Source organism: Erpetoichthys calabaricus, chromosome 3 (assembly GCF_900747795.2).
Source record: "Erpetoichthys calabaricus chromosome 3, fErpCal1.3, whole genome shotgun sequence".
Classification (NCBI taxonomy): domain Eukaryota; kingdom Metazoa; phylum Chordata; class Cladistia; order Polypteriformes; family Polypteridae; genus Erpetoichthys; species Erpetoichthys calabaricus.
Genome location: NC_041396.2, coordinates 150,412,349 through 150,433,474, shown reverse-complemented (window position 1 = coordinate 150,433,474; position 21,126 = coordinate 150,412,349). Strand labels below are relative to the sequence as shown.

The 21,126-nt window shown below is 38.9% G+C and overlaps 1 protein-coding gene across 2 annotated transcripts in view; it reads right to left on the bottom strand.

Moving 5' to 3' along the window:
- Positions 1–3,806, bottom strand: part of LOC114648399 (uncharacterized) — a 42,348-nt gene extending 38,542 nt beyond the window's left edge. Inside the window, exon 1 of one of the 2 annotated variants that reach the window (XM_051924975.1) lies at positions 3,066–3,806. In XM_051924975.1, the coding sequence (XP_051780935.1) occupies positions 3,066–3,416 (351 nt within the window). In that variant the 5' untranslated portion in view covers positions 3,417–3,806. The remainder of the gene's footprint in view (positions 1–3,065) is intronic. The other variant, XM_028797404.2, reaches the window with a different exon arrangement.
- Positions 3,807–21,126: the final 17,320 nt, after the last annotated feature.

Sequence of the window (21,126 nt, the reverse complement as noted above, 5' to 3'; positions counted from 1 at the left end):
TATGTGTTTTAAATGTTTGTTTATGTAACTCTACATGACCATTCCAGTGTAAGAGGAAATCTAATTTATTTCAAAAAGTGATTAAAATTGTGTTTACTTTTATACTCCAACTAAACATACACCCTATTGGGTCTATGAAGTATTAAACAAGTAGGTCATTAATGATTTGGATGTATTATATTATGCAGAAATCCTTGGTGGACTGTAATACAGATGTTTCTGTTTGTGTGTATATTTTATTAACCTGGTTAATGGCTTTCAAGGGCACTTAAGTTTGTTGACATTAGTACAGGCAAAATGAAAGCACAACTACAGCCTTCAATCGATTTCAGCCCTTTTTTGACATATAAATGTATCATGGCATGTGCATTGGAGGATTGGCTCTGTTGAGGTATGTAATAACTAATATTGTCATCTCTTTCTCTCCCCGCCAAAACCACCCAGTGAAGGCAATTGATTCAGCCCTTCTGCTTCACCATCTACTGTATAAAAGCCCCAGCTTCCCAGAAGGAGGCATCATTTTGGCAAGCGCAACCCCGACAGATGGAACTCCTGAGCAGACTGACCCTGACCTATGGCTAGAAATCAGATCTATTCTCAGTACCCTTTTGAAGCCCAAACACAAGGGTAAAGCTGCCAAAGGAGCATATTTTTTGTTTATTTTTTGTTTGAATATTAAACAGGACAACCAGTTGATGGCTCAAATTTTCTTCAGCAACTCTGACATTCCTGCACCTGTTTTAATACAGTAGGTCCAGATAAAATAAGTGCAGTCTACATGTGTTCTAGCAACATGGATTTAACTGTTATATAATCAAGCCAAGATTAAGATTCCAGACTCACCACCTCTACCAAATACACCCCCACCGTGTGCATGCATATCCTCATAAATTAAGAACATCACATATGCAAATAATAAATTAGGCACAGGAAAATAGTAGAAAAAGGTTCCAAACTTTATATCAGGTCAACTTCATCTTCCTTTTTTATTTGTTCCTGTATTGCAATGAATGTCACAAACTGACGAATGCACCATCTCACCTGCTGGCATTCAACTTTTGTTTTAATATTGCAGTTAATGAACATCAATTAAACATTTTCTTAAAAGGCATATGCCACTTTGTGGTAAATCAGTGATATGTAACTGAGTGTTTTGGGGACAAATAAATTTTAAAAATTGAAAGGGGGTCCTTTGTTTGTGTTTGGCTTCGTTTTGTACACCCTATCTCCTGCAGTTGCCTCATTGTCTGCCACATTGTTGACTGTTCATGTTTATGTTGGTGACTCTGGATAACTGGACTGTGCATTAATGTTAAAGCTGCTAGAAGCAGTAATATCAACCCTCTCTTGACTATCTGTAAGGTCATTCTCGTTGGTCTCAACTGTAGTCACACTTATTTAAATTATTATTTAATTTACCTTTTTAAATTATTGGTATAGTTTTCAGTACAACAGGGTATTTTGTTTTGTTTATTATTGTTCTCACTGCACCACTGAGCTATTGTTTTGAATGGCCATCCATTTACTCTTCTGCAGTTTGGTAACACATTAAATCTATGATCTCATAAGACCCATGAGACACCTTCTCTGATTATATCCCACTAATGTCAACCAGCCAGGATTCATCATTTTCTTTTTATGTTTTTTATTTATGCCTGATTGAACAGGTTTATAATCACAAGGATCAAAGTGTGCTGGAGATAATATACTGCTGTGAGTGCCCGTACTGTAGACGAAAGTGTGAACGTTTCTTCATTAGGCATTATTTCTCTCACATCTGCTAAGGGTTTTTTGTGAACAGGGCCACAACCATGTCACCCTGATAGTTGATCTAGCCATGCATATTATAATCCTCTCTATTCAACCTCACAATCTTAAACTTTACCTATGTATTGGAACATACTATCACCAACTGAAATGCTTATTGTAAAAAATGCCTTTTAAAATCAAGAAATTAGATGTAATTTGGGGTTACTTTCTAATATTGCTGTTTAATATAAGCCAAACATGCTGCGAACCCCTCTTTCTTATTAATTATATTGGACTCTATGAGCATTCATTAATTTTGTAGTTTGCAAAAATTTTGCACCCCACTGCAAAATTCTCTGCAGATGTCCATGGCTGTGATATTCTTCTTTTTGCTGTGAATTGACAACCCAGAAGGTGTCACCACCTAATGACCCCCCTAATATTTCAAAAGCTGGATGTGCACTTTCTCATGCCCAGACTTCAGCGGCAACACCACTTTGCAGGGTGGACAAAACAAAGAGCTATTTTGGATCTCCTACTGGTGTATTTCCTGCTAAAAGTGCCAGACAATACAATGCGTACTCCCATGAGAAATCTAATATCCCTGTACCATCTATATAAACATCACAAAAGGAAGATGGGCCCATGAAAAGTATTATATATAAATTACTGAATAATGAAACAATACATTTTTCATACCAATACCAGCATCCACATATATTTGCTGAAACAGCCGCTTAAAATCTGTTAAATCATGTGACTGACTAAAAATAATTAAAGGCTAAAGCAACGGTATTCCAAAGTTTTAATGTTTGAGATCTAAAAGTCTAAAAAGAAAAGGACGGACGGTTAATAGATAGATAGATAATAATAATAATATAATATTATTATTAATAATAATAATAATAATAATAATAATGACCGACGACAGTAAACAGGAAAGAAAAGGCGACGTTTCTTTCATAAAAAACATCATTTATTTGATGCAAGAAATAGGATATCGTGTAACTCTAAACATAATAAATCGTAACGCATTACTCGCACCGCGTAATAATAGTAATAGATAAGTTACGCCATGGGCGTACATTTTCAGAGTTTTGTTGAACTGGATGGATGGCTTGATGGAAAGCCTGGCAGTATGATGACTGTCATTTTAAATCCCCATTGTTGTAACTGGACAGCGCCGCGCCCGTTGTATTGGTCCGTTGTATTGTTTATAGTACAACATGCACGAGCAGATGCTCCGATGGGATTCTCCTTTACTTTACTTTCTTTTAATCTCTTTTATTTTAATTCATTAAGCAGTGAACCCTTACCTTTCTCTTCTCTTGTCGCTTTTTGTTCGTTTTTGGTAGATCTCCTTGCGGGCGCTTCTTTTGTGTCCCGGGTCGCTTGACCGGCACATCTTGGAGAGACAGGTGCCCTGCTCGGATCCTCTGTACGGTAGATTCCGGAAAGATGGGAAGTTTACGAAAGGAGTTGGGGCTGGCAGCGATACCAACTGCACACTTATCTTTCCTCCTGTACAAAATAACAACAAAGAAAACCACACCTCCCAGAAATAAAGAAAGCAGAGGTAGAGTGTGGCTCAGCTTCTCTGACAAACCAGAACCGCCGAAAAACAGCTCGCCGACATCCAGCACTGAACGGACAATGCAGTTCAGCATTGCGCTCCTTGAAAGAACTTGTTTCTCAACAATGTCAATTTGCTAAAAAGGAAGAACACGGAAGTGATCGCAGTTTGACAGAATCACAATCACAGTAAACAATCAAAGTAAACAAAAGGGCCACGTGTCTAAATAAAAAGGACAACAGAAACTCACAATGAACTTTCTTTTCCCGTTTTCATAGCCGTAGGTTTAAGATTTACGTGTTTAGTAAATCTATCAGTTCCATAAATTAGAATGTCACTCTCGATGTTGTAAGGATTTAAAGTTCTTTTAGGAAGAGCAGAGAGCAGACGGTGGCCATTGAAGTCCATAACAAATCTCCGTTTATTCCAAAGGCCCTGACGTTTGTTATTATTCTTTCTTGATTGGCTGCAGACGAAATATGGAGCATGTGCGATCATGACAGGATCCAGTGGAAGAGAAGTGGTATAAAATAAACAGACTGTAAGTGAGGACCTTTTGTTTAGTAACGCGTCGGACAGCCGCTTTACACTTGCTTATATTTACTGTAGATTATATTATCACTGTACTTTTTATCGTATACAGTATACGTTTAATTGATATTCATTACACATTTGCCTGAGTCTATTTGTAAACAAACAGTAAGAAGTATGTCTGTTGATCGATTTTTCGGTGTATAAACGTCATGATGACTTTACTTCGGTTACCTTACATGGGTTCACGGGATCTGTTCTTTTTGATTCTTTTAAAAAAAATTTTTCCCCAAATTTAATCGTATCGCTCTGATTTAAATTTACATAATCTGCGAAGAACTGGCGCCCCGTCCTGAGCTAATGGATGCTTATCCGATTCTTTGAAAAATGAATGGATGATTGACTGGTTTGATATGTTATTACAAACGTATGATCTTGTGTATAAACTCTGTTTGCGGAAAATTGTGCTCTCTACGCCCTCTATAATCTATGAATTAAAAGTAAAATCTGAAAAGAGAAATTAATTAATTAATTAATTAAAGAGAAATTAATTATTTTTCACAAAACAACTGCAGCCAGCATTAAAATTCAGTGATCGGCCAAAGTTGTACATTTTAACAGTAATAAATGGTTTACGAGTTTTTTATTTGTCCGTCGGGCGATCAGTGCTGATTTGGGGGTATTTGGGGTTGTAGCTGAACGAATATTTTATAAAGAACATTTTTTATCTCCTTTATACAGAGTACTAAACAGATTCCAAACATCTATGTATAACAGAAAATAGTTTATACATTTTTCTGTATAGCCCATGTTTCAGAGTGTTAGAATCCAAATGCGGTGCTTTAATTACATTTGATGAAGCTTATGTATTTTTAGGCATGTCTTCCTTTTTATAAAGGTATTGTGGTAAACGTACAGTAAAAAATTTTGCTTTTTTAAAGCTGTAATGTTTATGTAACTTTCTTGAACATTTCACTGCTCTGGACCACAATACATTACTTACTGTACAGTTATCAACTAATCTGTTGACATGGCAAAAAAAAATATATAATAGGCCTGTTGTACATAAAAAAAGTTAAGATAGATATCTCAGAATTAATTACAAATTATTGGAATGGCCTTGGGGTTTGATTGAGAAATGGATTACCACTCAGACAACACTGGCAGTTGGTAGCCCTTAAAAGGATTGTTTATTAGACAGTTGCCGACTCAAGTCTTTCTAATTAGAGTTGATCTTCAAAGCCACCATTCTCACTTTGTCTTTATAGTAAGACTCTGCCCTGGCCTTCATTCTCCTCTCCTCCATTGAGTCCACCACTCAAGTCATTCTTCCTGAGACTCACTTAGAATAATGCACCAAGGATAATAGATTTTAGCTTTATTTTTAATTAAAGACCAAATACCCTACAGAGCTTTCCTTTACATGGAAAAAGCCCTTTGTACTATATAGGGTGACTGTTCAGTACTCCTCCAATGCTCTGAGGTATAACCTTCTACAAATGTGTGTCTTCTCCTATCAGATAAGTCTTTGCCAAAGCTCACTTTTTCATTTCAAGCTTTGAAATGTTATTAACCGGAAGAAGCTTTTACGCTGTGGTCCATTACCATTTCTGAAAATGCACCAAGGATGATGCCTGGACCTCGATATTACATATAAATGACTTGGGGCCTTTCATTAGGAGTTCCACTTTGTGACTCCAGTTGAGCCCTGGACAGACTTTTTGGGGCAACAACCATACTGTTATTTGGGACCATACTACGTTTTAGCCACTTAGGGGACTCCTAATATTTTGAAAGTAGTTCTCCAGGTCCTTATACTGAATGCAAGAATTTGAAAAGCATCATATTCATCTGGTGGTGACCCCTGTTGGCCATAAATAGAATGACTACTTGTATAAAGTGCAATATAAATAAAATTTATTATTATTATTATTATTATTATTATTTAATTCACAGCAGATGTTTTATTACAGTATCTGTCCATGAATTTGCTAATATAAAGGAATGCATAATAAGCTATCACTAGTGATCCCAGATATTTGTACTTACCATGTTAAGCCCTGATCAGGCTGTTCTGGTGGAGCCAAACCATACTGAGATGGGGTAATCAACTACCATAACTTCACTCTAAAATCATTGGTTGAAGCTTTTGCATCTCCTGTGTTGTCAGAATTTTTTGGAGGAATAGGGGAGAGAGAAAGGATATTCAGGCCACACAGTATTTATAAGGATAAAATCAGATTAGATTAATTTTATTAATCCCAAAGGAAAATTTAAAATCATGCCCAGTCTGACCTCCTCCGTTTATGTTTCCCACACTCAGTGATCGTTTTCTTTCTCAGTTTTGTTGTTTTCCTTTTTGCTTTCTCTTTTTCCTTGCACTTATCCCACTTATTCTAAAAATCACACTCAGCTGGTTCCTGAACATAATACACAATATAAAACCCAAGAGCAGGTGGAGGTCCCCCTTTGAGGTTTGAGACTTTTGATACATCATTTTTATATTCGTGGAGTTGGGGGGGAGGGGTGTTGGGTTCACAACTTAGAGTTTCAAACATGATAACTGCACAACACTTTCAAAAATGGCCTAATTTAGCCAAAAAAAACAGCACATGTGGCAACCCAGCTCATTGGCCTCAGCTTTTAAATCCAGGCTGAAGACTCACTACTTCAGTTTAGCATATCCTGAGTAGAGTTGCTGCTGATTATCTGCATACTGCATCTTTGTTGTTAGTCATTAGTATAAAAATATTAGTAATATGATATTTATAAACTGTTACTAACACTCACCTATTCTGTTTCTCATCTTGGTACTCACATGTGGCACTTGGTGCCACCGCTTCACTGCCAAGTTGTTTGCCTACTTTGGAAGAAGACCTGGACACAGACAGGCGGACAAGTTAAAGTCACCCAACACATGTTTATTCACCTTCTCCATATTTACAAGTAAGTGCACAACAACCCCAATAGTCCCCAAAGTCCTGGCCACTACACAAATGCCTTTCCTTCTTCAGGCTGCCTCCTTGCCTCCTCCCAGACCTTGTCCTTCTTCCACCCGACTCAAGCTCCTGAATGGAGGGAAGCAGCCCCTTTTATAATCATCCGGATGTGTTTCAGGTGCCTCCCGACAATCTTCCACCGGCACTCCCCAGTGTGGCGGAAGTGCTGGCTGTGCACCCAGAAACACTCCGGGTGTCCCCGATCCTCTTCCCCCCAGCACTTCAGGGTGTGGCGGAAGTGCTGAGGTCCAGGGCTCCCAAGGCATTGGGGCGCCCCCTGGCGGTGGCCACGGGCCCCTATAGGGTTGAGCTTCAAAGCTCTGTACCCGTGGTCCCCATAGCTGCCAGGGCGTTCGCCCCCACGTGGTCTGGGGGAGGCGTAAGCCCTCCTCCGGTCCTCCAGGGCAACCCGGGCCGGGTCGTCCCCCCAGCCACCTGCGACACTACATATGGAAAAGTCATCTCAGATAAAGGAGCACTGGAATCATCTGGTAGAAGGGTCCTTTCATCAGATTGGCTGGCCCAGCACTGACTCAGCTGTGGAATGGCCAATAGGAGGGAGGCGGTCTATTGGACAAGGCCTCCAGGGCTCTGAGCGTGTCTGGCTTGTCTGACTTCCTTCCTACAATCTGGGTGTGGTTCTACAATTAAATAATAGACATATATTCCTGTATTTCATTTACTTTGTTTTTGGTGTATTTTAACAAATCTGTATTGTGATAGTTTTATATTTAGTAAGTGGTGAGGAGTGCTGTGCAATGTCAAAGTTGTTTGTAAAATTGCATTGTATTTCTGAGGTGGCAGTGATAGATTGGCTATCTAATGTAGCTCTGTGAAGGGGATTACTTGTGTTCTGTTCTGTGTGTTTACCTCATTTATTGACACCTATTGCACAACCAGTCTATCTGGAAGGGGGTCTCTCTCTCTGAATTTCCCTAAAAGGTTTTTTTTTTTTTTTTTTTTCTTGTCTTCTTAGGGAGTCAAAGCGGGGGGCTGTCAAAAAACAGGGTGTGTTAAAGTCCATTGAGGCATTCCCTGTGTGATTTTGGGCAATACAAGAAATAAATTGTTATGGTTGTTGTTGACATACTGTAGAAAAAATCCAAAACTTTATTTTGGGTCAGCTTCACCTTCCCTTTCTTTCATTTTTGCATTTTATGGTATTTAACAAACTTATTGATGAAGTAACTAACATCACATTTGTTGTAAATCAGCTTTCTTCTGATAGTGAATATAACAAATATCCCTTAAACATTTTTAAAAGGCTTAAGATATTTTGTGGCACAAAAGGTCATATGTAAACATACATTATGGATTCACAGATTAGCACCAAATGAAATAAAAGACCATATAGAGGGATTCCTTCATTCAGTTTTGATGTTGTTTGTTGCATCATATCTCCTGCAGTGGCCTCATTGTCTTCTATGTTGTTACTCACGATGTGTCAGCGTTATTGGACTGTGCATTGCTGCTAAAGCTGCCAGAAGGTATGGTATTGGTTATTTCCTGACTATATGTACGGTCAGCCTTATTAGTCTAAACTGTGGTATTTATAGTTGGGCCAAAACATCATTTAGGTTTTCTTTCATTTTTTTATGCTAGAATTATTGGGTGCAGTTTTCGGTAAAACAGCATCTTTTATTTTGTTTTATTTTTTTTTCTTTTGCTGTACCACTGGGTTTTCATTTTGAATGACCAACCATTTTTATTTTTTAGCAGCACAGTAACACATCAAATGTGAAATTTTATCAAAGTGACCTGTGAGACAACTGCTATGATTGTGCCCTACCCACTGTTATTTTTGTTCTACAAGATTTTTATTCAGGTTTAATTGAAGAGGTTTATAATCGTGAGGATTAAAATGGGGTAGAGAAGGATGTTAGATAGTGCATTGTTATGAATGCCTGTTGGTAAAAACCTGGACTTTCCCCATTAATAGGCTTTTTTTCCATCATATGCCCTTTGTGAACAGGGCCCCTGGGTGCACTTCCAAGCCACCCTTGATCCAGCCATGTTTATGAACCATGAGCTTTCTAAAAACATGAAAACAATGTTAAAGGAGCTGAACAGTCAACCTTCTATCTGAACCTTCTTTTAGGCAAAGTGTCATGCCCATGGGCATTGTAGTGGGGGTGAAAAGGGTAATAATTACCCAGGGCCTACTGGGTGGGTGGCCCTAGAAGCCTGGAATGAAAAGGATGTGTTACAAACCTGTATCAAGGGGAAGAGGCCAACAGAGACAGCTTATGAAAAGGGCCCAGTGTTCTGTGCTACACCCCTGGTCATTCCTGACAATGATGAAAGTCATCTTGTAGAATACCATATGTTTATTGAAACTACCCAAACTGTACAAATTATTTTGTAATTACTGTATTTGCAATAGGGTTTCACGATGGTGCAGTGGTAGCGTTACTGCCTCGCAGTAAGGAGACCTGGGTTCACTTCCCGGGTCCTCCCTGCATGGAGTTTGCATGTTCTCCCTGTGTCTGCGTGGGTTTTCTCCGGGTTCTCTGGTTTCCTCCCACACTCCAAAGACATGCAGGTTAAGTGCACTGGTGGTCCTAAATTGTCCCTACTGTGTGGGCTGGCGCCCTGCCCGGGTTTTGTTCCTGCCTTGTGCCCTGTGTAAGCTGGGAATGGTCTCCAGTGGACCCCTATGACCCTGTAGTTAGGATATAGCAGGTTGGATAATGGATGGATGGATGGATGTATATGCAATATGTTTGCTTATGAAGAGGTTTAGTATTTACTTTCTCCTTAAAGTACCATGCATGATAAATAGGCTGTTCATTGGCTGTGTTGCAGTTTTATGTTTTTATGCTCTTCTACCATTTTCTAGGTGCATTCACACTAAATGGCTTTTCATGCCTATCTGTCTGTCTTTATGTCTTTTCACATAAAACAGCTCAGATCCCAGAGAACCAATTTTGTTGGAATTTTGGTAATGTTTTCTTTAAGGCAATTTGTCAGGTTGGTTCGATTTTCGTTGAGATACTTTGAATGGAGTGCACTTTCAAAACTCCAATTTAAAAAGCACTGTCAAATTTTGAAAGTTGCTTATTCTAAAATAAGTAAACATCCCATATCATCACAATTACTGATTAATATACCCTTCAAATTTGCCTTGAGGTAGGTTATTTCAACATGTATATTATCCTCTTTTACACACAGCCACTGCTGGTGGCAAAACAAAATCCCCATTGAAGTTAATGTTTTGTCAGCCAAGTCTCAAGAGCGAAAGGAAACTTGCTGTCACATTAGCAGCTTGCACATGACAACAGACTACAGCATTCATTTTAACTTTCCACTGAGTACTTCTTTCAAAAATGTTATGTTTGAGAAATATGAACCACAATTAGCCACAGACTCTCCACAAATAACACTATATCACTTGAGTGGAATCTTCTGCATGTGAAAGCTATTTCTACCAACACAAGTGTATAGGCTTGGTTTTAACTACATGATATCATGAAATTCTATGAAAAATATGATTTCATGTAATCTACCGATACACATAATTGTATTGTATTATCACTGTCATTTTTGAATATGACACATTGTTAGCAAAACATTTAGCAAGCAAAAATGTGAGATCTCTGCCTTTGATGAAGTAAGCTAACAAAAATTAAAAATACAGTACACCAAATTTCAAAATATTTAAGTAAGTCCCTTAAAAACTGGTGGAGAAGTATTGTCCACCCAATGCATAATACTTGCTGGCCTTAAAAGAGAATCTAATCTATAAAGCTGAATCTGTGTTTGTGTGTGTAGGTTATGATTCATTTAAAAAATTAGTTTATGACCCCACCCTGGGCAGAGCTGGGTACACCTGCTTGTGTTTGTCTCATGTTTGCTAGGTGTTTAAGTCTTTAGATTTTTTTGTTTTTAGGAAGAAGCATAAGAATGCAGGCTGTTCTGTCTCTTTTAAGGACAACAAAAAGAAGAAGATCTTAGAGAGAGACACACAAAGCAAGAGGCAAATGTAATATGTTTCATAGTTTATGTGAAGATTCCTCTTAGATATACAGTATATCAAAATTGTTCCATGGTTCTGATTATGTTCCTGTTGACTATGATGAAATCTAACTTCACATTGAAGTCCATCATTTGCTGTTTTTGTTATTCTTGCTATGTAAGGGTGCTACTTCAATCATGTGTGAGTGCTGTCAACTATGGTACGTATTTAGTACTTCTCATTGCTTCATGTCATATTGGTTAATATTTCTACTTTAAACTGTTCCAGATGCATAATCCCTCAGTCTGGATATACTTATGATAGCAATGCTGCAATCTTTGAGCTTGTGGATATACCTCAGAAAAACAGTACCTTCATTTTTTTGTCATTATTTCTAATTCTAATAACATTTCTATGTGTTGTGTAGCATGGGTTTGAAATGCAGATAATAATGGAGCATGTGTCCATTAAGCAGTGCAATATAGCATAGTATTTTATTCATTCTTTCACTGTGACAGATTGAGTGAGACTAGAAATGACACAAGTAGAGTCAAATGTGTTAGTCACCGTGTTAGTGAACAGTGAACATTAACATGAGAAAATCAAAAACATAGTAAGGCCAATTTATGATGTTATAATGCTAAATTCGAATTTGTGGGATCAACTTTGATAACACTTCACAGATTGCACTGCAGGATATAGTAGGAGTATAGATTTAAATAAAATGTCTTTGTCATAGTATCTTCCTTCTTTCTAATATTATTGCTGTAATTTTAATGAACCAGAAATTTCTGAAAATGTGAGAATAAGTAATAATAATAATAATAATAATAATAATAATAATAATAATAATAATAATAATAAAAATAATAATAATAATAATAAACTGTCCTGAGGTGAACTGAATAAACTGGTGGAATAGGCAGATTTTGTCACAATTACAGCACATGCTTGGACAATACATGAGCACTAGGTGGCAGAAGAGAGAAACAAAAAAGCAGCAACGCAGAACTACTGTGAAAATATTGATAATGTGCTGTAGTTACTGTGACTTACATGCATAAAGAAATGAAACAGTTTATCAGTGTAAATAAATAAACTCAAAGTGGCTCTTTCAAATAAATTGCTGTTGATTCTTTGCCCTAAAAGACTAATGTGTGAGGAGCTCATTCTTACTTTTCTTCCCCTGTACATTTTCCCAGGGGAATGCTACAACACTTTCAGGTCTTCTTGAAGTAAGAGGACATTTGTGTGCCAGTGAAAATTTCCTTTTCCATTTAGAAGCAGATACTCACTTACACAAAAACTTTTCAGTTTGTTCATTAATGTTAGAACATAAACTGGCATGAAATAATTAGAGCTCATCTGAAACTCATATTAAAATATTTATTTTCTTAATAGCAAATAAAGATTTAACATTTTTAGGAGAAAAAACAAATATATAAATATAAATGCCAATATGACGATAGTGTGCAAACTCCACCGACACCCAGAATTTGAATGCAGGTCCCTGAAATTGTGAAGCAGCAGCGATGGCTTCTATGCTACCTGTGGATGTCCTGGAATTTGTTTACAGTAGCTTTATGTAAAACATTCAAATAAAAAAGAAATTGAGTTTACAGAAGAAAGACTTTCTGTTTAATTCTATTTGATGTGAAAAACACATTCTTTTACTTGTTTTTTAATCCCAAAATTAAATCACTTGAAGTTTAATTGGTTCCTTTCCATTCATAATCTCTGCAATACATTTGAAAAGGGCTAACATTTATCTATTAATTTTCTAAGTCCACTTTCTCTAAACTTATAGAAGTGTGTGCAAGGCAAGATTTTCCCTTTGATGGAGTGCAATATTAGCCCGCGCAGGGCACACTTACACACACAAACACATTCACACACAATGAATCAATTTAGAGTAACCAATTTACTCAGCATGATGTTAGACTGGAATCCCCAGGTAAAATCCACCTGAGCATGGGGAGAATAATCAGGAGAATCTATCTCTACATGGATTATACCCAAGACAATTAGGTCATAACTCAATATACTGAGCCATCGTGCAGCACTAAAACAGACTTAAAACAGCCATTGAAAAACAGAAACGAGAGCCTGAACTAAATAGTTTCAATGGGTGCTCGGTGTCACACTAGTATAGTTTACTGCATGCATAGATTTGAAGTATAAGGCAAAAGTATTGAAGAATCATTATTAAGGTTTTCCTTAGCATTTTCCAATTACATATGGTTTATATTTTATTATATATTAATCTAAGCTATTGTATTTTTTTTGCAAGATACTCAGTAAAAACTGATCTATTGTTAACAATAATAAATTCACAGTGTCTTTTGTGTAATATGCGTAAGATGTAAAACTAGAGTGTTTCATTCATCTTTTGTATTTTATAGGAAGGAATGTGTGGCTGTTGATCAAAATAAAAAGACAGTCTGTAGGGGAAATCCTCACTGAATGCCAGTATCACTTCAAGGTGCCCGAGGGTAAAATTTATTTAAAAACACAAAGGCATCTTTTATATTGTTCTTTGTTAAATGCTTAGTGAATGAATGGAGTCTTTTCAAAGGAAGGTTATCTGGTACCACCTAGTTATATCACCCAAAATGCCTATAATTCTGAATTATATTTGTATGATATTCAAACATTTTTTGCTGTTGCCATATTTGAGAAGTATTTCTGAAAAGCAACACTTGATCATCAGTAATCTATTCATTGAGAGAATAAAAAATGGATAAAAAATTAGACATGCTCTTTATGCCTATCAAAGCATGTTAGTAAACCTGATCAATTATACAAAAAGGTTTGCCTATATAATGAATAAAAAATTTAAATTGCATAAAATCTGGCCATCTAACAAGTATGTTAGATACATAATTTAATATAATACACTCCAGACCCAATTCAAGACATATCCATTTACACCAGGCTAATATTGAGTCACTCATTTGACTTACCTGTATGTCTCTGAACTATGTGAGAGTTTCCAGAGTAAATTCACTGGATTATAGAGAGGACAAACTACACACAAAGCATTTCAGCTCTGACTCAATGGGGAACTGAAGCCATACAACACTATGTCATAGTATTTCTCCAGTTTCAGCCTCTGTCTATATTGTCAATCCATTTTTAAAGTGTCAAAGCTCATTTTCTCAGCATTTAGGTGCAAAGCAGAAACTAACCCTGGAATGGGGTTCCAGTCCACTACAAAAAACATTCAGAGGAGTCAGAGGACATTCTCTCATCATGTTAATCTCTGTGGTGATGAAGTGTCTAGAGAAACTGGTCATGATCCACATTACCCATAACATTCCTGCTACGCCGGGTCCGCCACAGTTTACATACTGGATTAACAGATCTGTGGACGATACCCTCACTTCCACACTGCTGTGAAACATCTGGAAAGGAAAAACACCAATGTCAGAATGCAGTTCATTAACTGGTGTTAAAGCTCAGAGATCTTGGTCTATGCAATCTGTGGCTGGGTGTTTGACTTCCTGACAAAGAGTCTCCAGTCAGTGAGGACTGTCAAGAAGAACTCCTCCACACTGTTCACCAACATCGGTGTTCTACAAGGCTGCTGCCTCAGCCCACTGCTATACAGTCTATTCATCTATGACCGTGTAGCAAAGAATGAGGGCAACAGCATCATCAAGTTTGCAGGTGACACCACTATGTCTGGACTCATCAGCAACGATGATGAGGCTACCTGTAGGAAGGTGGTGAAAGACCTGAGTGTATGGTGCCATTACAACAACCTCTCCCTGAATATTGGAAAAACAAGGGATTTTATTGTTGACTTCATGAAGAACAAAGGCAATCATGCGTCAATGGCTCTCCTGTAGCAGAATAATGGTTTATTGTACAGTAATCCCTCCTCCATCGCGGGGGTTGCATTCCAGAGCCACCCGCGAAATAAGAAAATCCGCGAAGTAGAAACCATATGTTTATATGGTTATTTTTATATTGTCATGCTTGGGTCACAGATTTGCGCAGAAACACAGGAGGTTGTAGAGAGACAGGAACGTTATTCAAACACTGCAAACAAACATTTGTCTCTTTTTCAAAAGTTTAAACTGTGCTCCATGACAAGACAGAGATGACAGTTCTGTCTCACAATTAAAAGAATGCAAACATATCTTCGTCTTCAACGGAGTGCGCGTCAGAGAGAGAAAAGCAAACAAATCAATAGGGCTGTTTTAAGTATGCGAAGCACCGCCAGTACAAATTTGTTGAAGGCGGCAGCTCACACCCCCCCCCCCCCCCCCCATCTAGGTGTGCGAACAGCCCCCCTGCTCACACCCCCCTACGTCAGCGCAAGAGAGAGAGAGAGAGAGAGAAAGTAAGTTGGGTAGCTTCTCAGCCATCTGCCAATAGCGTCCCTTGTATGAAATCAACTGGGTAAACCAACTGAGGAAGCATGTACCAGAAATTAAAAGACGCTTTGTCCTCAGAAATCCGCGAACCAGCAAAAAATCCGTGATATATATTTAAATATGCTTACATATAAAATCCGCGATAGAGTGAAGCCACGAAAGGCGAAGCGCGATATAGCGAGGGATCACTGTACATCATGCTTCAGGTTCCTGGGTGCCCAGTTTACCGGTCTGTCAATACTATCCTCATCCTCCAAAAGGCTCAGCAAAGACACTTTTTCCTGAGGAGGCTAAAGAGCTTTGAAATAGGAATCGAAACACTAGTGAACTTCTTCCCCTGTACTATTAAAAGTATCCTGACCAGATGCATCATGGTGTGGTTTGCTAACCTGATTTGCCTGGATTGCAAACTCTTTCAAATGATTGTTCATACTGCTTCTAAAATCACTGGGGTTGGCCATCAGCAGCTTCATACCATCTATTCCAACCAAAGTCTGAATCCTTCATTCAGCTCCTTCCCTGTTTTTACTTCTGCCCTCTGCTAAACACTACTGGAGCCTCACCACACAATGCACCTGTTTCAAGGACAGCTTCTTCCCCAAACCCATAAGGTCACTGAAATCTCAGTAACCTGTTCTTACATGCCCTGTACTGTACCCACCTGCTTGTTTATGTGTAATTCTACTACTAATTCTACTAATTCTACATGTGTCCTGCCATCTACATTTTTTTTTACTGTTTAATAAAATCTATATATACAGTTCTATCTTTCATGATGTACAATAGGCCATTATTCTGCTACTCTTATTTATTATATTTATTTATTTATACATCATCATCTTATTTTCTCATTGCCTGTATATACTTCCCTGCCCACCACTGACCTGGCAACTGTCGAGAGAGAGGAGAGAGGTTAGGATCACGCGCTGCAGCCATGCAACAGGTGACACCTCAGCACCACACTAGTTCAGATGGAATGGAACTGTGTAAGGTTTTTTATGGTTTTTCCCTGCAGGTTAGAGGGTCTACATGCAGATTAACGTCATACCCAGGACGGAGCAATTGCAGATTAAGCGCCTAGTTTAAGGGCCCAACGAATTAGAGTCACTTTTGACGTTTACGGGATTCGATCCGGCAACCTTCTGATTTCCGGTGCAAATCCCCAGAGCCACTACTCTGCCCGCAACTGCGGTACAAGAAATTCACTATGCTCTTCCAGTGAATGTGACAATGAAGATCTCTAATCATACAGAGCCTATTGGGGATGTCATTCATCCTAACATTCACACTTCTTAAGTTTGGGAGGAGGCAGTGAAAACCCATGCAGATAAGGGAAAACATGCAAACTCCACATACAAAGAAAGAGCACCACATATTGAATTCAGGCCGCTGGAATTATGAAATGAAAATATTAACTCTGACACCACTGTACAGTTATAATTCCAAATTAACATAAGGAAGTCATCATTTTAAGCTGAACATAAATGGGTAGTGAACACGGCAATTCATTTCTAACATGACACCTTTGTTCTTTTTCTTTCTCACAGGTCCACAAGACTAAACAGTTCACTCAGTAGATAAGCAAAAGGACTCTTTAAATCAGAGGAAACACTGTAACCCTCTTTTGAAGGACCGTAAAATACCATTGTGGCTTTGATGCTTTTGAAAAGCAGCTTATCCATTAATGGAAAAAGTGTGCTCCTTCAGACGCTACTCATACATTCAACTGTGCACAAGTCAGCTAAATCAGACTTTGATCTCTGGAGATCTGGTTAGGGGATCAGCACAAGGTCAGGACAGTATATAAGGCTCTCCATTGTTCTCAGGTCATTCTGCACTGCTTAAAATGGGTATTTTCACAGAAGGCTTTTCCTTCTAATACAATTGTCATCATGTTCTGCTAAGACATTTAAAAGGAAATCTGAAAACAGTCTAATATCAGTGGGATTAAAGCAAGCATTCAGACAAAGACCGCCTAGGATTTACTAGTTTTATTGCCTTAAGCTTTAAAAATAAAAACTAATGGAAATGGAAATACAGTTGAAAGTTATTACAGTGGAAAAGTTTTCAGTGCTTTTGTCTCATAGCTCCAGGGGGATCAATTTCATTGCATGCATGCAGCCTGTACATTCTCCTGGTATCTGTGTGGTTTTGTCCAGAAACTCTAATTTCTACTCACATTTCAAAGATAGCCATTTTAGGACAACTGGTATCTCTAAGCTGTCTAGATATGAGTGTTTGAGGATGTGTACATGAGTTTGTAATGTGATAGAAGGGGTCTCATCCAAGACTGGTCTCTAACTTATGCCCAAAGCTGCCAGCATTGATTAAGCCTTTCGTTTGCTGTATACAAACAAGATGCTCCCAAAATGGATGGATGGAGCTACTGCACACATACTGTACGTATACATAAGTAAGTAAGATATTATAGGAAAAAAACACAAAACAGGCAAAATCCAGGTAAATGAATGCACAATATTTAGGAAAGTCAATAATGAACATGTAGATGGGAGATATATGACAGAATTTGCAGTCAAGTGGACAACAAACAACAACTGCAATAGCGGACTGAAAAACAGAAATCTGCAAGGATAGTGGCATAACATTGGAAGTATGATATAACTTCTCCCATTATTATTATTAGTATATTCCCAGTAAATGCTTACTTAGTAACAATTTAGCCTTATGAGCCAGTTATAAAGTGGGAAAAGCCAACAGATAGTCGAACACAAGAATATGAACTTCTAAAAGTCATTACTGTAATTACTAATTGTTTTCCAACTGAGTAAGCTAATGTACTAACAAGAAGAAAATAATATCACACAATGTTCATACCTGGTTAATCCAATTCAGGGTCATGGTGGGTCAGAGCCCCTCCTGGCAGCATTGGGCATACAACAGGAAACTGCCCTGGACTTGGCATCACTTCATCACAGGCCCCACTCACACATTTCTAGTTGCCAGTTAATCTAACCTGCACATATTTGGAGTACCTAGAGGAAAACTAGAATACCCTGAGGAAAAACAATTAGAGAGCATGTAAACTGGACACTAACTGTGTGAAGCAGCAGCACTAACTGGAGTGTTATTCACAAGAAGCAAATCTAACAGGTAAATGGAAATTTATAATGAACTAGCAATTTGAAACACACAAGCACTATTTAAACTCAGACAAGGGAAGAGAAATCAAAGCACCATAGCCAGTTACAACACACTCTCCTTCTTAGCTATGCATTTCTAACATGTAGCAAAAAAGTGTTGTGTCTATACAATAAAGTGACTGAAAACTGGTTGTGGCAGATACAGGCATATCTTTTTGAAAGTTTGGCCCTGTGCCTTATTAATTGTCATTGCAAAGGCCAATCTAACAGGAAATTGTCTGCGTGTAAAAGTAAAAGGCAAATTTGAATCTGATGGGGTCAGGAATATCCGGGGAATAAGGACAGTTTGTGAGGTAGGTGCTGCGATAGTTTTACACTCCAGTACATGCGGGTAACAGTCAGTCTAGTGCCATTACAGAGACTTCTTGCTGGCATGAGGTTTCTGAGAAGCATGACGACTGAACCTGTTTTAATTTTGAGTTTATGCGGAGGCATGCCAGTGGGAGTAAGACTGTTAAGAAATTCTTCAGGCAATGAAACTTGATGTGCGGGATCGTCTGTGACGATGGAGTCAACGCTGGTGAAAGTTACTTCGTCGGTAGGGATAAGTTTCAGTACTTGTTCATTAAGGTGTAGCGAGTCGTCGTTGGTGACGCTTAATATAGCTCGCGAACTGAGTTTTTCCGGAGTCACAGTTGAGAAGTCGATGTCACCATATAGTTGTGGAATGGGATCAGAAATAAAAGGAAAACAATGTGAAGGTAATGGAAGTGGGAGGAGGGTTAGAGTTGGTGGGCGGGGCTCTGTCATGCATATCCCATGACGTGGGAGGAGGGTTAGAGTTTATGCGGAAGCATGCCAGTGAAACTTGATCTGCGGGATCGTCTGTGACGATGGAGTCAACGCTGGTGAAAGTTACTTCATCGGCAGGGATAAGTTTCAGTACTTGTTCATTAAGGTGTAGCGAGTCTTCATTGGTGACACTTAATATAGCTCGCGTACTAAGTTGTTCCGGAGTCACAGTTGAGAAGTCGATGTCGCTAAATGCAGTTCTCATGGCAAGCCTGTAAGCATAAATTTGGAGCTGCGTGACACGTGTTCTTTTCGCGGTTTGCTTTTCCTCAACATGGGTCAATTGTATATGCCAGCCTGCATCTCCGTAAGGGAATAGCAGTGGATAAACCATGGGGTCACAGTTCATATTGAGTACAGAGTACTTGCAAGCATCTCCCCTTGGGTATATGCAAATGTGCAGGAGGTTCCCCGTCTTCACCTACAAAGATAACAGCAACATCAGTTTGACAGGACAGGGCGTTATACCTTCTCATATCCAGAGTTGGATTTTCCATGAATATCATTCGTACAGCAGCAACAGGGTTACTGTGAGTGATAATGTCATGCATTTGCATGTAAGACTTAGCGAAGGGATTAACCTGTCGTAGCATTTTGTCTAGTTGCAGCAACAAAATCTCACTGCAAGCACTGTTACCTGATGCAGGAATTTGTATAACATTGAAAGAAGAGTTGTTTCCATGAAATACATGTGAAGCGGTGGCCATGTTAGGAAAATGAACAGTCAACATGGCTCAGAGGTGCATGTGGACCATAGCACAGACCAAAGCGACTCAGGATGTGTTTGGAAAATGAACAGTCAACGTGACTCACAGGTGCATGTGGACTGTACACAGACGAAAGCGACTCAGGTGAGGAGTTGGGGGCGGGCACATGAGCAGGTGGGTGGACGCGGGAGAAAGCGACTCAAGAAGAGGGTTAGAGTTGCCGTGCGGGGCTCTGTTGTGCGTACCCCATGATGCGGGAGGAGGGTTAGAGTTGGCAGGCGGGGCTCTGTCTTGCGTGCGTGCATATCCCATGTTTGGGCAAATTGGTGGATTATATATGGAAACCAGCCGGAACCGAAAAGAACAATGAAAAGTCAACATGGGTCAGAGATGCACGTGGACTGTAGCAGAGACGAAAGCGATTGAGGCGGTGTTTGGTGAGGTGTTGCGAGCTGGCACATGAGCAGGCAGTGTGCATGCCTCGAGAGCGAGGGTGGACTCGGGAGGAGTATCCCATGACGCGGGAGGAGGGTTAGAGTTGGCAGGCGTGGCTCTGTCGTGCGTATCCCATGGTCTCTGTTTTGCATGCCATTGTCGGCTGCTTAGTGAATTGTTGGTGGGTGGGGCTCTGTGAGTTGGCGGGTGTGGCTCTGTCTTGCATGCGTCTTGCTTGCTATGGACTCTGTCTTGCGTGCGTCTTGATTGCAATGGACTTAGTGAATTATATATATAGATGACTTATCAATGTAAAAATATTCTCATGCACCTCCACATTAAAGCAAAAACAATTGTACATTGAGCAAGCTTGAAAGTCCACATGATGCAACTCGTTCTTAACTTCTTCTCAGCTCCTTGCATATCTCTCAATGGTGCATATTCCATGGCCTTTTTCCTATTGCAGTTTAGTTTATTGTAATTATTTAGTGAAAAAAATCCAACTTTCCACACACCTCATGCAAATGGGAGTCTGTTACTCTTTCCCTCTTTTCTCATCTTAGCATTTGCTGACTTTATCTCTTCTGTCTGCTAGAAATACATGCTCTGAGAATTCCTTTCAGGTCAGGTAGCAGGTGAATATCTCCACATCTCTAACAGTTGCCGACAATTCTTTTTTCCTAATTTAACTTTCCTTAACTTTCCCTATAGTCATCCTTTATAGGACAAACATACATAAGGTGGAAGAGGGGAAGCATGCAATGTTCTTATGCTTCATTTCCTTTATGCTTAGTGTGTTGATTGCTTCCATTGTGTATTTGATTGTTAAAATAAGTGTTGAT